Below are 14,277 nucleotides of genomic sequence, written 5' to 3'. Positions count from 1 at the left end.
TATCCCTACATAGTGTGCTGTTTTATAATGTGTTTCCTAATCTCTCTCCTCCCCGGATGGTGAGCTTCCTGTGTCTTACAGTTTGTGTCTCCTTGGACTGGGAGACCTCTGATTTAACCTTGATTAGATATTCAATAAGATACTGTCCTTGAGTGATGCAAAGGAACTCGACAGACAGTCCTTCTGTAAGCAGCCTTCATGGAATCACTCTCCTGCCTTTTACAAGGGCCTGGGTTATTAGGTCTAATGATTGCCAGACACTGACAACGTTACTATGGCTTAGTGAATTTTACCCAACCAGTCAGAAGACCGCTAAGCCCCCGATTAGAGATGCAGTGGAGATGATGAGGAATAGGAGAGGGACAGGGGAGTCATTAAAGCAGTATATGAAAACAGTTCCCGAGCCATGTCACATTGAGCAGTGTTTTCGGAACACAGTGTTTTCAGAATGATCAGTGAGGACCATTTCCCTGTCCATCCAATTAATTACATCAAAATTGGGATTTCCCTCAACCACTTTGAATAAATATATGACTCAACAGTAGGTATGGTGACTGAGGCACAAAAAGAGATTGAGTTTTCATAAGGATGAATACACATGGTTCTGTGGGTGAAAACAAAACAGAAATCTGTAATGTTGTTCAAGTGAGACTGGCTGGCCACTGAGCTCCAGGGATCTGGCTGGAGAATGATGAAGATGTCAGTGTTTAGCTGGCTTCCACATATGCTCCCACCCCCCCAAAACAAAACCTAACCCAAACCCAACTATAACCTTACAGCTAGGCAAAGTGAACGTCTGTATGAGGTCGAGGGGGCCGCCGGGTCTTGATTGCCACATACAATGGGTCAAAACATTTTATTTATTTTTTTTTGAGACAGGGTTTCTCTGTGTAGTTTTGGAGCCTGTCCTGGATCTCGCTCTGTAGACCAGGCTGGCCTCAAACTCACAGAGATCCGCCTAGCTCTGCCTCCCGAGTGCTGGGATTAAAGGCGTGTGCCACCACTGCCCAGCTAAAAACATTGTGTTTATGTCCTAGGTTTCCCACATTCTTCCTGACTTGGCATCTGGCTTTCGAGATCTCTTTCCATGATGTCTAAATTCAGGGATTATCAACTGTGCTAACATTTTGACTCTTTAGTGCAGTTCCCCATGTTGTGGTGACCCCAGGCATAAAATTATTTTCATTGCTACTTCATAACTGTAATTTTGCTACTGTTATAAATTGTAATATAAATATCTGGTGTGCTGATGATCTTAGGCAACCCTTGTGAAAAGGTTGTTTGACCCCCAAAGGGGTCGTGACCCACAGGTTGAAAACCACTGGTCTAATTCTTTGTTTCTTTGTCTGTTCCCCTGCTGGTCTCCCCTCTTACCAATTCCAACCCTAAATAGGAGCACATAGGATCTGCCCTCTCTCTGAGCCTGTGCTCACAGTGGGGAGTACCTGTCTACAGAAACACCAGCCAGAGCACCTGTGTGGAAGGAATCCCTGCCAAGACTTCTTCCCCATCTTGTGGCACAGGCATGAAAGGTCTTGGTTCTAGAAGGTTTCCAGCTATACATTGCAACCAAAGTATGTGGTGTTTTTAGCGACAGTCTTACCAATTATTTCTAGTGGGCAACCAGGAAGAATGGTAAGAGCCTGTCTGGTTTGGGGGCCTCTGGAGCTTTCCTGACCAGCTCATAATGAGGTATCTTTAACCTGACCCTGAGGTTATTGTTTAGTAACTCTGGACTTTCGGGAACAGCATCATCCAGAAACACTCCCCTGTAACTCTCTCCCTCTCAACTTGCATTTTTAAATTGGCTTACACAGTAGTAAGTTTCCATATGCTTTTTCATATAATCTTAGTTTTGTTCAGTCCTCCTTCTCTCTTCCTCTGCCTCCCCAATCCCTGCCTAAGCTCTCTCCCCCTCTTTTTACAGCATCTATGTTCTGTTTTTCTGTCTACTTTAAGACACCTCACCCCCATGGCCCCTCCCCAACTTCTTTACTTCTACAGGTACTCCAGGTTTGCACACAAATCTAAAGATCCACGTATGAAAGAGAACACATAGTGTTTATCTATGTGAGTATTTTATCTACATATATCTATAGAGATAATAGTGTTTATCTATTTGCTCCATATAATTTTTCTAGCTCTATCCATTTACCTGAAAATTTCCTACTTTCATTTTTCTTTACAGCTGTGTAAAATTCCATTGGGTCTACGTGCCACAGTTTTGTTACTCATCAACTGATGAGGATGCAGCTTTTTCACTTTCTGGCTGTTGTGAAGAAAGCAGCAATGAAATGCTTGAGCAAGTATCTTTAGAGTAGGATAGAGAGTTCTTTGGGTGTACGCCCAGGAGTGGTGTAGTTAGGTCCAGTAGTATAACTACTTCTAGTATTTGAGGAAACTCCATACTGATTTCCACAGAGGCTATACAAGTTTCAGTGGAAAAAACAACAACAACAACAACAACAATAAAAAACCAACCAACCCTCCCCAAACAAAACAAAACAAAAAAACAAAAACACACACAAAAAAACCCCAACAACAACAAAGGTTCCTCTTTCCGAATGTTTCACTAGCATTTGTCTCCATTACTTTCTTGATGATAGTCATTCTGACTGGGATAAGTCAGAATCTCAAAGCAGTTTTAATTTGATGACTAATGATGTGGGATACCTCAAAAGTGTTCTTTAGATATCTGTGTTTGTTTTGAGAACTCTCTTCAGAGCTGTGGTCCACTTTTTGATTGACTTGGTTTTCTTAATGTTTTGTTTTATGTGCTCTTCATATAATCTGGTATTAATACTCTGTAGGAGATAGAGTTGGCAAAGATTTTCTCCCATTCTGTGGGCTGCCTCTTCTCTTAAGTGATGGTCTGCTTTGCTGTATGGAAGCCTTTTAGTTTCATGAGATCCCATTTCTCAGTTGTTGGTCTATATGTTGATGTGTGTACTCCCTATTTTCTCTTCTAGCAGTCTCAGGGCATCAGGCCTTACACTGAGGTCCTTGATCTATTTGGAGTTGAGTTTTGTGTAGGGTGTGAGGAAAGATCTAGTTTCATTCTTCTCTATGGTCATAGACAGTTTCTCCAGCACCATTTGTTGAAGATGCTGTCTTTTCTCCGCTATGTATTTTTTTTTCCAGACAGGGTTTCTCTGTGTAGCTTTGCTCCTTTCCTGGATCTCGCTCTGTAGACCAGGCTGGCCTTGAACTCACAGAGATCCGCCTGCCTCTGCCTCCCGAGTGCTGGGATTAAAGGTGTGCATCACCACTCCCCGGCATCCACTATGTATTTTTGAGCTTTGTCAATAATTAAATGTCTGTAGGAGTGTGGGTCCTCAATTATATTACATTGATCAGTTTGTCTCTTTTTGTGTTGGCACCACACTGTTTTTATTACCATGGCTCTGCAATATAACTTGAAATCAGGCATGGCAATATTTCTAGCAATATTCTTTTTTTGTTCAGTATAGTTTTTGACTACCTTTGATATTTATGCTTTCAAATAGGTTTTAAGATTTTTTTTTGCTATTTCTAGGAAGAATGGTCCTGGAATTTTGGTTGGGGTTGCATGGAAATGTAGATTGCTTTTTGGCAGGATGGCTGTGTTCATATTAATTCTTCCAATATGAGCATAGGCAATCCTTCTCTTTCCTGGTGTCCTTCACAATTTGTTCATTTGTTTGTCCCTTCCTTTCCTTTTTTCTTTTTTCCTTCCTTCCTTTTCTTTGTGTGTGTGTGTGTGTGTGTGTGTGTGTGTGTGTGTGTGTGTGTTATATGAGCACATGTGTGAGGGTGTACATACCTAGTGCATGCATGTAGAGGCCAGAGGAGGGCATAGAGTCTCTTCTCCTGCTCTCCACTTTAGTTGTGGAGAGCCTGTCTCTCGGGGACCCTGAAGCTTACCATTTTGGATAGGTGTGCTGGGCGGCTGAGCTCTTAGGATCCATGTCTCCCTCCCTCGGTGCTGCAGCATGTGCAGCCATGCCTGGCTTTTCCATGGGCGTTGGGGATTCAAACTCAGGTCCTCTTGCTTGCACAGCAAGTGTTCTTACCCACTGAGCCATCTCATGGCTTCCTATTTTCATTTGTCTGGGCTCCTTGGTTAGTCTCCCGAGGTCACCCATGGTCCACCTGCCACCCACCTTATGAAGATTTAAGCCCTCCACATTCAGATTGAAGCTCATGTTATTCCCTGAACACCACCAGAATTTCCAGCTTTCAGGAAAGTTTCTATACTCTTTTTCTTTTTCTACCTGGAATACCCTTGTCCCAGTTCTTGCATGTCCACATTCTGTTTGTGTGAAAAATTAAGAACAGAAAACAAAACGAAGAAGCCCAGAGTATGCCGCACAGCTGCAATCCCAGCGTCGGAAGACTGCTGGAGGAAAGCCATGGATTTGAAGCCGGAACTACACAGGAAGCACTAAGGCAGCCTCACTCTATAACAGGACTGGCTTGACAAACACGCACAAACACCACTGCGATGGGCACGTGAGTAAACAGATGTTGATTAGCTCGATTTAGTCATTCCATGCTCTATCACATTGTACCCCACAAATGTACACAACTATGATTTGTCTAGTAAAACCAATTAAAATCCCAATGCCTCTTTTAGTCCACCAGGCTCGGGCAGAATTAACCTACCCTCTCTTTCTGATTGAGGTTTGTATCTCAGCTAAGAGGAACATTTGTGTCTAATCTGTATTTGTATCCCTCGGCCTCTCCCAAAGCTCCATCAGTATCAGAACACATCAACTCATGCATGGATTTCTCTGCACCTGTATCCCTCAGCCTCTCCCGAAGCTCCATCAGTATCAGAACACATCACCACCAGGATTTCTCACCTGCCACTTGGCAGTTAATTGTCACATTCACTCCTTGCACCGTTCTGATGGTGCCACCGATATCCACCATGACTGCAGGCTTCTCTGTGTTGAGCACAGTCATGCGAGACGTTTTCACTAGTGGCTTTCCTGGAGAGGAGAAAGAAAGGGAGCTGTCACTAACAGTATCGTGGGCTGGGACACCGAATCACTGGGAGACCAATGGAGGACACATGTTCTGCTCAGGCATACCCTACACCATGCTTTGCCTGGGAAAAAAATCTGGAACCCATCACCTGTCCACTCATGTGCCTACCACAGACTTAACAGGAAAGGAACAAGGTTGAAGAGTTGGAAGATATGAACACAGTGCCCACGTGAAGATAACAGACACTTCCAATCAATATAAAATATAAACGACAAATTTTAAGGGCTTCATTTGTACTTTGGGACAGTTCTACAGTTGTAAGAAGTAACACAGAGCAGTCCCGTGTAACTTGTATCCAGTTTTCCCATAATGCAACCACATTACAAAACTACAGCATAGTTTCATGGTCTCAGTGTGGACATTCACATGGTTAAGTCACAGAACGTCTGCCCCTCTAAGCATCCCTCATGATATCTATAACCCCTCCCTAGGTTCTTTGGCCACTGTTTATATGGCTTTTGTTCCCTTGCTTTTGGCATCTGAAGAGCATTGTGTAAATGGAATTGCACAGTCGGTAACTTTTCATGTTTGGCTTCCTGCCAGCTTTCTGAGCTCTCTAGAGATTCTTCCAGCTCTTACATCAGATTATTGTTGCATTTTTCAGTGGTGTGGTCCTTTTTATTGCAGAGTAGTATTCTGTGACATGGGAAAAACCACAGTGTGTGTAGCTGTTCAGCCGCTGTAGAATATCTGGGTTGTTTCCAGATTTTTGATACAGCTGTTATAAACACTCTGGTACAGGTAGCTGTGGGGACATCTGTCTTCATTTTGTTGGCATAAATGCATAGGAATGCAGTTTAAATGTCATATGGCAGTCTCCTCTCCCTCCCTCCTTAATACTTTTTATTTCTTTCATCTGATAGCTGCACAGTGGCATCTTATTGTGGTTTAAGTTGCATTTCCCCAATGGCCGACGCTGCGGACTACCTCTCATGTACTTATTTAACACATACACTTTCTTTGGTGAACTATCTATTCATGTCATTGAGAATTTAGAAATTATTAGCCAGAAGTTTAATAAGTAGTAGCATTAAAACAGAAAAAAAACCATTAGAACTGCAGGTTTTAATTTCTTTTCAATGCTTGAGCTCTCTGCCCTGTAACACCACGCGTTCCAACTACTGGTAAGCCAGATCTAGCAAAGGAATTGTCTCCCAAGCATCATGCTGGAACAGCTTGCTCTTCATATTTAATGCCCTGTTTAGCAGGAGAGGCAAGAGCAGAAGTCTTTTGAATTAATTCCCCCCCCCTTTTCAATAGAGGGTAAAGGTTTCTTTATAAGATATGGATTATCATCAAAATGTTCCTTTGGGTGAATATTTGAAAGGTGACTCTGAGTCAGTGGCATTCTTTATTGTCTTTGTGTGACTTAGTTTTGTTGCATTGTAGAAAGAGGCAGAATGTGTGGGCTTTATCACATACAGTGATGCTGCACAGCCACACCTAGCCCCCTCCCTTCCTGGTTGGTATACAAATTCCTTCTGAGTGCCTCACATCTTTCCTGGGGTTGGGCTGTGCACTAAGGCATGGCATAGGCCCATGCATGCTCTGCAGTAGCTTCCTCATCCACATGGATTTTTCTCTTACTACTAGGGATAAAGGCTTTGCCTAGATTTGTTTTTCTTTCCCCATCATATGCTATCCCCTCCTCTTGGTTCAGATTTATATAGCTATCATCTTTGAGAATCCTTGTCAACTGAAAATAACTGGTCTAGAGATTTGACATTTCTTCAAGTCCCCTAGATGGCATCTATTTCTACTTGCTGCCTCATTAAAGGGTTAATTGTACTGTCACATAGTCATCACCCCTAGTAACATATCCCATCTCATCAGAGGCCAACTCTCTCCATGTCCATTTCCCACTTCTTTCTACAGCAGTGGTTCTCAACCTTCCCAAGGCTGTGGCCCTTTACTACAGTTCCTCATGCTATGGTGATCCCTCAGCCATAAAACTATATTTGTTGCTGCTTCATAACTGTGATTTTGCTACTGTTATGAATCATAGTGTAAATAGGGGCTTGTCAAAGGGGTCTCCACCCACAGGTTGAGAACCACTGCTCTAGAGGCACGGTTGCTTTCTATGGTGGTCATTTCAAAAGGTTCCCCAGCCCTGCTTCTTTTATGGCTAAATTCTAAAAGTATTCACACATTGACCAGCTGCTTTGCACACCCTTTTCTCCAGGTAAATCTTGCTGGAAGTGGGAAAATGGAGACTTAAGAAAGCACAATACGGGCTCTAGGGAGCTTAGAATCAAGCAGACAAACAATAATTATAACACAAGTGGACTATGGCGAGTTCTCTTCAAAGAGTTTGGATAAAAGAAGGGAAAAGGGAAGAAAAATGAGTCGATATAAACATTATTTACTATTAAGGAAAGGAATATCAGAGAGGCAGGTACCTAAGGAACACCCTGTGTCCAGAAGGACAAAATCACTTCTCTGAACTGAGATAAAATGATTTCTGCTGTAGTTGGGATGCCCTCTGTTGCAGAGGGATAGGCATAGGATGAGCTGGAAGCCTCAGCCCCAACTGCCATGCTCTATTTGAGTATTTTGTAATTGGATTACTTACTTTGTCATTGATTCTTTTCCTTTTTAAACATTAAAAACCCTGCAATGCATATTACAAAGCTAAATCCTAATCCCCAAGACAAGCTTATCAGTAGGTTTTCTGGCAGCAAGCACCAGCAGGCACCAGGACCTCCAGACTCTTGGGATTTTCAGCAAAGCTACCAACAGGGGCTGGTCATCTGGGACCAGGATGACTCTGATCTTCTCCTTCAATGCCTCCTCTGCATATATCTGGGGATAGGCCACCAAGGCTTTTGAGATGAACAGCCCAATAGCATAAACCTGGGCCACATGACTCCCATCTTCACATGAACTTGGGTGTCCTTGCCCAGATGCAGAGCTGACTCTGGTAACTTTTATTGCAGTGAGCATGGCTGATCCTCTCCAGGGGATGTCCACGTACGTTGGTGAGGTAATCTTCCCATTTTCAGTATGACATATCTGTGGCTGTCTTCTTGCATCTAAAATCCTGCAGCCACTACCTATTTTACTGTTGAATCTTAAGAAGTCTTTATAGTTTAGATACAGTCCTTCATCAACACGTGCTCTGTAAATTCTCATCCAGTCTGTGGCTTTCCTTTTCTCTTTAACAGGCCCTTTCACAGACCTAAGTGTTTTAACTTTGATAATATCCAATTTGTCATTTTTTATAGGTTATGCTTTTTATATCAAGTCTAGGAACTACTTATATAGATCTAAATTCTGAACAGATACTTTTCTATGATTTTTTTTCCTACAAGTTTTATGGCTTAAGTTTTACATTCAGCTTAGTGATACATTAATTTTTCTATTTATATATTATTTTATTGTCTTCAAGCTTTATTTTTTATATCAGGAAACCAATTATTTATTGATTTTTAAAATTTGGAGTTCCCAATTGATTTTAAAATAACTTATTACCATTTTTCAAAGTTAAACTTTTGGGATCCGTTAAACACCAAGGTAAAAAAATGCACTGGGTAAAAATAGCTATTTAACACCAGCCTACAGAATGGGAAAAGATATTCACCATCCCCACAGCTGACAGAGGGCCAATCTCAAAAATATATAAAGAACTCCAGAAACTAGACATCAAAATACCAAATAATCCAGTTTAAAAATTGGGTACAGATCTAAATAGAATTCTCAACAGAAGAATCTCAAGTGGCCAAGATACACTTAAAGAATTGTTCAACATCTTTAGCCATCAGGGAAATGCAAGTCAAAATGACCCGAGATACCATCTTATATCTGTCAGAATGGCTAAGCTCAAAAACACTAATGACAGCTTATGTTGGAGAGGATATGGAGTAAGGGGAACACTCCTCCACTGCTGGTTGGAGTGCAAACTTGCACATCCACTTTAGAAATCAATTTGGCAGTTTCTCAGAAAATTGGGGAACAATCTACCTCAAGACCCAGCTATACAAATCTTGGGCATATACCCAAATGATTCACAATCATGCTATAAAAGCACCTGCTCAACTATGTTCATAGCAGCTTTATTCATAATAGCCAGAACCCGGAAACAACCTAGATGCCCCTCAACCAAATTATGGATAAAGAAAATGTGGTACATTAACAAAATGGAGTATTATTTCTCAGATGTTAAAAACAACATCATCATCATGAAATTTGCAAGCAAATGGCTGGAACTAGAAAAGAGTGAAGTAACCTGGACCCAGAAAGACAAACATGGTATATACTCACTCATAATCGGATATTAGGTGTAAAGTAAAGGATAACCAGGTTATAATCCATGGGCCCAAAGAGGGATGCATAGATTTCTCTGGGAAGGGGAAATAGAAGAGATGTCTTGGGTAAATTGGGGGTGGGGACAGTAATGGAAACATGAGAGATCAGGTTGGGTGGGTTGGGGGTGGGATGGAGGGGGAGAATAATGAAAGAGATGTCTTGATGGGGAATGAATTTCTGGGTTAGGGAGAAACCTGGTGCCAGAGAAATTCCCAGGAATCCACAAGAATGACCCCAGCTAAGACTCCTAGCAATAGTGGAGAGGGTGCCTGAATTGGCCATCTCCTGTAATGGTGACTACCCTAATTGTCATCAGAGAGCCTTCATCCAGTAACTGATGGAAGCAGATGCAGAGCTCTACAACTGGGCCGAGTTCAGGGAGTCCTGTTGAAGAGAGGGAGGAGAGATTGTGCAAGCCAAGGAGGGTCAAGGTCAAAATGGAAGGAACCCACAGAGACAGCTGACCTGAGCTCCCGGGAGCTCACTGACTCTGAACCAACAGCTAGGGAGCCTGCATGGGACTGATCTAGGCCCTCTGTATGTGTGTGACAGTTGTGTAGCCTGGTCTGTTTGTGGGGCTCCCAGGAGTGGGATCAGGACTTTCCCCCCAGCACTTGAACTGGCTTTTGGGAACTTATTTCCCATGCTGGGTTGCCTTGCCCAACCTTGATGCAGGGGAAGGAGCTTGGTCCTGCCTCAACTTGATGCATCATGCTTTGTTGACTCCTATGGGAGGTTTGCCATTTCTGAACAGAGGTAGAGGAGGAGTGGATGTTGGGTGTGGGGGACAGAGTAGTAGAAGGAGGGGAAACTGTGATTGTGATGTAAAATAAATGAAAAAATTTAATTAAGAAGGAAAAAACCCCAGCTATTTAAAAAATTCTAGTCAGTGTTACCCATCTGTGAGTTAATTTTTGTGTAAGGTATGACACTCAGATCAAGTTCCCTTGTTTGTAGCCTCTGGCTACTCACTTGTTCTGATACCTTTTATTGGCAGGCTATCTTTTCTACTTTGGATGGCTTCCGTATCATTGTCAAGATGTGTTGAGCATGTTTGTGCAGATTTGTTTCTGGGATCTCTGTTCTGTTCACTGCATCTTTCCCCTGCCAATAGCATACCACCTCAATTACTATAACTATATAATCACAGTCTGGCAAGCTGTTGCTTCTGCCTTATTCTCCTTGGCTATTCTACTGCATCTTTTTATAGACATTTCAGACCAACTTGTCCACACTTAGGAAGTCTTGTTAGGATGTTGATAGGAATTATATCAGTCCTATACATCAATTATGGAAAAACCAATCTCAGTGTTGTATTCTGTCCTCTAGTTCATGGAAGACCTTATGTCCATTTATCTTTCCAGGTGTTTTGGAGAGTCCAGGATGCATATTTTGATGTGTTGTTGGATTTTTACCTAGTTATTTCTTTTCAGGGATGGCTAATACTGTGTTTTAAATTTCACTGTTTGTCTGGGTGGTGGTGGCACACACCTTTAATCCCAGCACATGGGAGGCAGAGGCAGAGGCAGGCACATCTCTGTGAATTTGAGGCCAGCCTGGTCTACAGAGTTCCAGGAAAGGCACAAAGCTACATGGAGAAACCCTGTCTCAAAAACAAAAACAAAAACAAAAACAAAAACAAAAACAAACAAACAAAAAGAAAACAAAACAAAAAAACAAAAACCAAAAATCAAAACAAAAACAAAAAACCCCCAAAACCAAACATTAAATTTTGTTGTTTATTTCTGGTACATGGAAATGTAAGTACATGTTGGTTCTAGGCCCTTTTTAATAGATTTTTGGGACCTTTTTATATAGACAATCATTCCCTCTGAAGAAAAGGACAAGCTTTACTTTTCTCTTATCATTCTGTGTGTAGAGTCAAGGAAGCCCTGGGTGAATGTGTAAAGAATGAATGGAGTCTTGGGTGAATGTGTATTGTTTTACATGGCCAAGATCATGTCAAGGACCACACTGCTTCAGATCCATGCAGAAATGGCAAAGCCTTCCCCTGTAGTGATGCTCAGATGGATGACAAAGCCTTCCTTTGGTCTGACTTAGTGTTGGCAGTGTATGGAAAAAATAGCATCCACAGCTTCCTCCTCCCAAGTGATTGCAACCTGAGACTGCTTCCCTATAGAGACTTCCTAAGGAGAGACTAGCTCATCTTCCCATGAACTGTACATCGTTAAAATCAGCAAGGCTCTGCATTGCTTGGCACAGTTGGAGCTGCTCCACCATAGTGAGCACAGCCCACCTGATTCTAGCTTTTCTGTGTATCTGTCTATGCATCTGTCCTTTCTTCATTCCCTCCCAGCCCCAGTCAGGTCAAATCCCAGGCTCACTGGATGTAACCACTCTGTATGCCTCTTATTTCCTTTCTTACATTATTACACTGGGTAGATCTTCTAGCACTGTATTGAGTAAGGATAGTGTCTCAGGGTTTTATTGCTGTGAAGAGACACCATGACCACAGCAACTCTTATAAAGGAAGGAAAACATTTAATTGGGGTTGGCTTATAGCTTCAGAGATTTAGTTCATTATCATCATGACGGGAAGCATGGCAGTGCACAGGCAGACATTGTGCTCGAGATGGAGCTGAGAGCTCTACATCTTGATCCACAGAAGGAGACTGTGTACCACACTGGGCATAGCTTGAGCATACGAGACCTCAAAACCTGCCTCCACAGTGACACACTTCCTCCAATAAGGCCACACCTCCTAATAGTGCCACTCACGATGGGCCAAGCATTCAAACACATGAGTCCATGGGGGGGCATTCCTATTCGAACCACCACAGATAGTGAAAGCAAGTCCTAAAGTGATGAATGATTTCAAAAGTACCCTAGGCATTTTGTATTCTGTTACAGGATATCTATGTCTTATATAACTCTTCTGTTTGAAGTATTTTGGCCATTTCCTCTGGAACCATATAGAAAGGGAAGCAGAGAGATGTAGAAGCCCAGCTTCCTTGCTTGACTTCTTATATTTCCCATATCAGGGGGCTCCTCATTACTGCTGGGCAGGGGCAGGCTTTCTAGATCCCCACTGGTCTTCACCATCACCACAATGGAAAACAGCCTCCCTAGCAGCTGTTAAGAGGTAGGAAAGGTCTGATTCTCAAGTGAGCATGGGAATGAGAATTCTATGGGGCACATAGAGGTCCATCAGCTTCCAGTAGGGATGAGACTTATTTTTTCACACCCACCTCCATAGATGTATTGAAATAGGTACTTCATTTTATGCTGTCCATGAGGGAAGATGAGGCTAGGCTCCTTGACCAGCCTGTGTTGGTATGTTGTACAGGTCACAGTGTTTCTGTGATATTGGTTCAGAGGTCAGCAGTATTTTCTAAACATCAGTCTTGCTATCTCTTTCCTGTTACTTTTACTAGAGAGAATAAACTTTTATTACATATATATATATATATATATAAATATGCACACACATATATGCATATTATTACATATATATGTATGTGTATATACATATATGTATATATATATACACACAAACACATGTATATATTTCTTTTTTACATACTCATTGGTGTTTCCTAGTAGCCTTCTGCAGTTCCAAGTTTGGAGTTTATGAAGCAAAAAGGCAGCCCAATAAAGTCACAATTGTGTGAGCTGAACTGTGCCTCAGTTTCCAAGTTCTCTAGCCAGTCTGCTTTTCAGCCTTGTGCTCTCACACACACTGGTCAGGGTTTTGAACTGCTCTTAGCAAGAGGAATAGGGAGCCATGCAACCACAGCTTCTTAGCTTTCTTCCTGGAAGTGGAGGTTCTTTGTAAGCTATGCTTTAACAGGCTCTTTATCATCTAGGGAAAAAACCCCAGCACTGCGAGCACGTGACCCTAAAATACAATGCAAAGATTCAGTTATTAAGCACCTTGGGGAAATAAGGCTCCACATGAGATCATTTCATATACCTAAAGCTTAATCTTTCGTAAGGCAAGCGGATTTCATTTTGTTTTAACCATTTAAAGGTAGGACGTTCTAGACTGGCATTCACTCTTGTCTTTGGATAACTGAAAACAAAACAAAACAAAACAAAAACAAAAAACAAAAGCCCTTGTTTCAGAAATGCTCTTTTTTGAGTCTGACAGCTGCTTTCCATATTTTATGTCCTCTTCCTCATTCCTCATGCACAGCACTCAGCTTCATAGTAGAAGCTGTCCCTCTTTATTTTCCTCTCTTGGTTGACTTGCCCTCTGGGCAGAAGTAATTAAAACTCACTGGATTTGTATTTAGGAGTGGAAACTTGGTGCAGGTGAGTATGTGTGTAGGCTTTCTATGTCTGTTGTGACTGAGCAGGGCTGTTCCCACCTACCTTCCATATGAGATCATGTATGACCTGGTGTGAAGAGGAATGAGGAAGCACTATAACAATATGCTGACATACAAATGCAGGCAAATATGGATTAATATTGACATTAGTAAATATCCACTCTAATTCCAAATCTAGCCCAACTCTAATACACATCTCTGTAGCTATAATTAAATACTGTCCTCACCGCAGGGCGACCATAGCACTCTGGGGTGGGGCTCCTTGCCTCCACTCTGACCTCACTCACTACAGTCTTCTCCTAAGATAGAGTGGTTTTTCAGAAACATCCATCAGATCATATAGTTTGCTACTTAGCATTTCTGACACTTCTTCAGTATAATCTAAATAAAATTTCTAGCTTCTTTCTACAACAAACTGTCGTTTACATGCTTATGAGCAACTGTCTGCCTCTCCTGCCTCATGGAGACCAAACTTCCCATAAGTCACTGCGTTCAAGCTTACTGTCCTTCCTTTCGTCTACCCAGCAGCTCTGCCCTGTCTGGTCCCTGCCCTTGATGTCTTCTGCCTACAGACATCTACATGGATACATTCTTCTGGTCATTTAGGTCTCTTTGCACATAGCCGCTCTTAAAGAGACTGTTTCCAATA

The 14,277-nt window shown here is 42.1% G+C and overlaps 1 protein-coding gene across 6 annotated transcripts in view; it reads right to left on the bottom strand.

Annotated features, from left to right (window-relative positions):
- Adamtsl1 (ADAMTS like 1) overlaps positions 1-14,277 on the bottom strand; it is a 933,106-nt gene that overhangs the window by 55,080 nt on the left and 863,749 nt on the right. For all 6 annotated transcript variants that reach the window (XM_076564473.1, XM_076564474.1, XM_076564475.1 and 3 more), the window contains one exon: positions 4,845-4,973. In XM_076564473.1, coding sequence (XP_076420588.1) covers positions 4,845-4,973 — 129 coding nt within the window. The remainder of the gene's footprint in view (positions 1-4,844; positions 4,974-14,277) is intronic.

Source organism: Peromyscus maniculatus, chromosome 2 (genome assembly GCF_049852395.1).
Source record: "Peromyscus maniculatus bairdii isolate BWxNUB_F1_BW_parent chromosome 2, HU_Pman_BW_mat_3.1, whole genome shotgun sequence".
NCBI lineage: Eukaryota > Metazoa > Chordata > Mammalia > Rodentia > Cricetidae > Peromyscus > Peromyscus maniculatus.
Note: the sequence above shows the minus strand (reverse complement) of the source record. Positions and strands in the feature narration are given on the sequence as shown.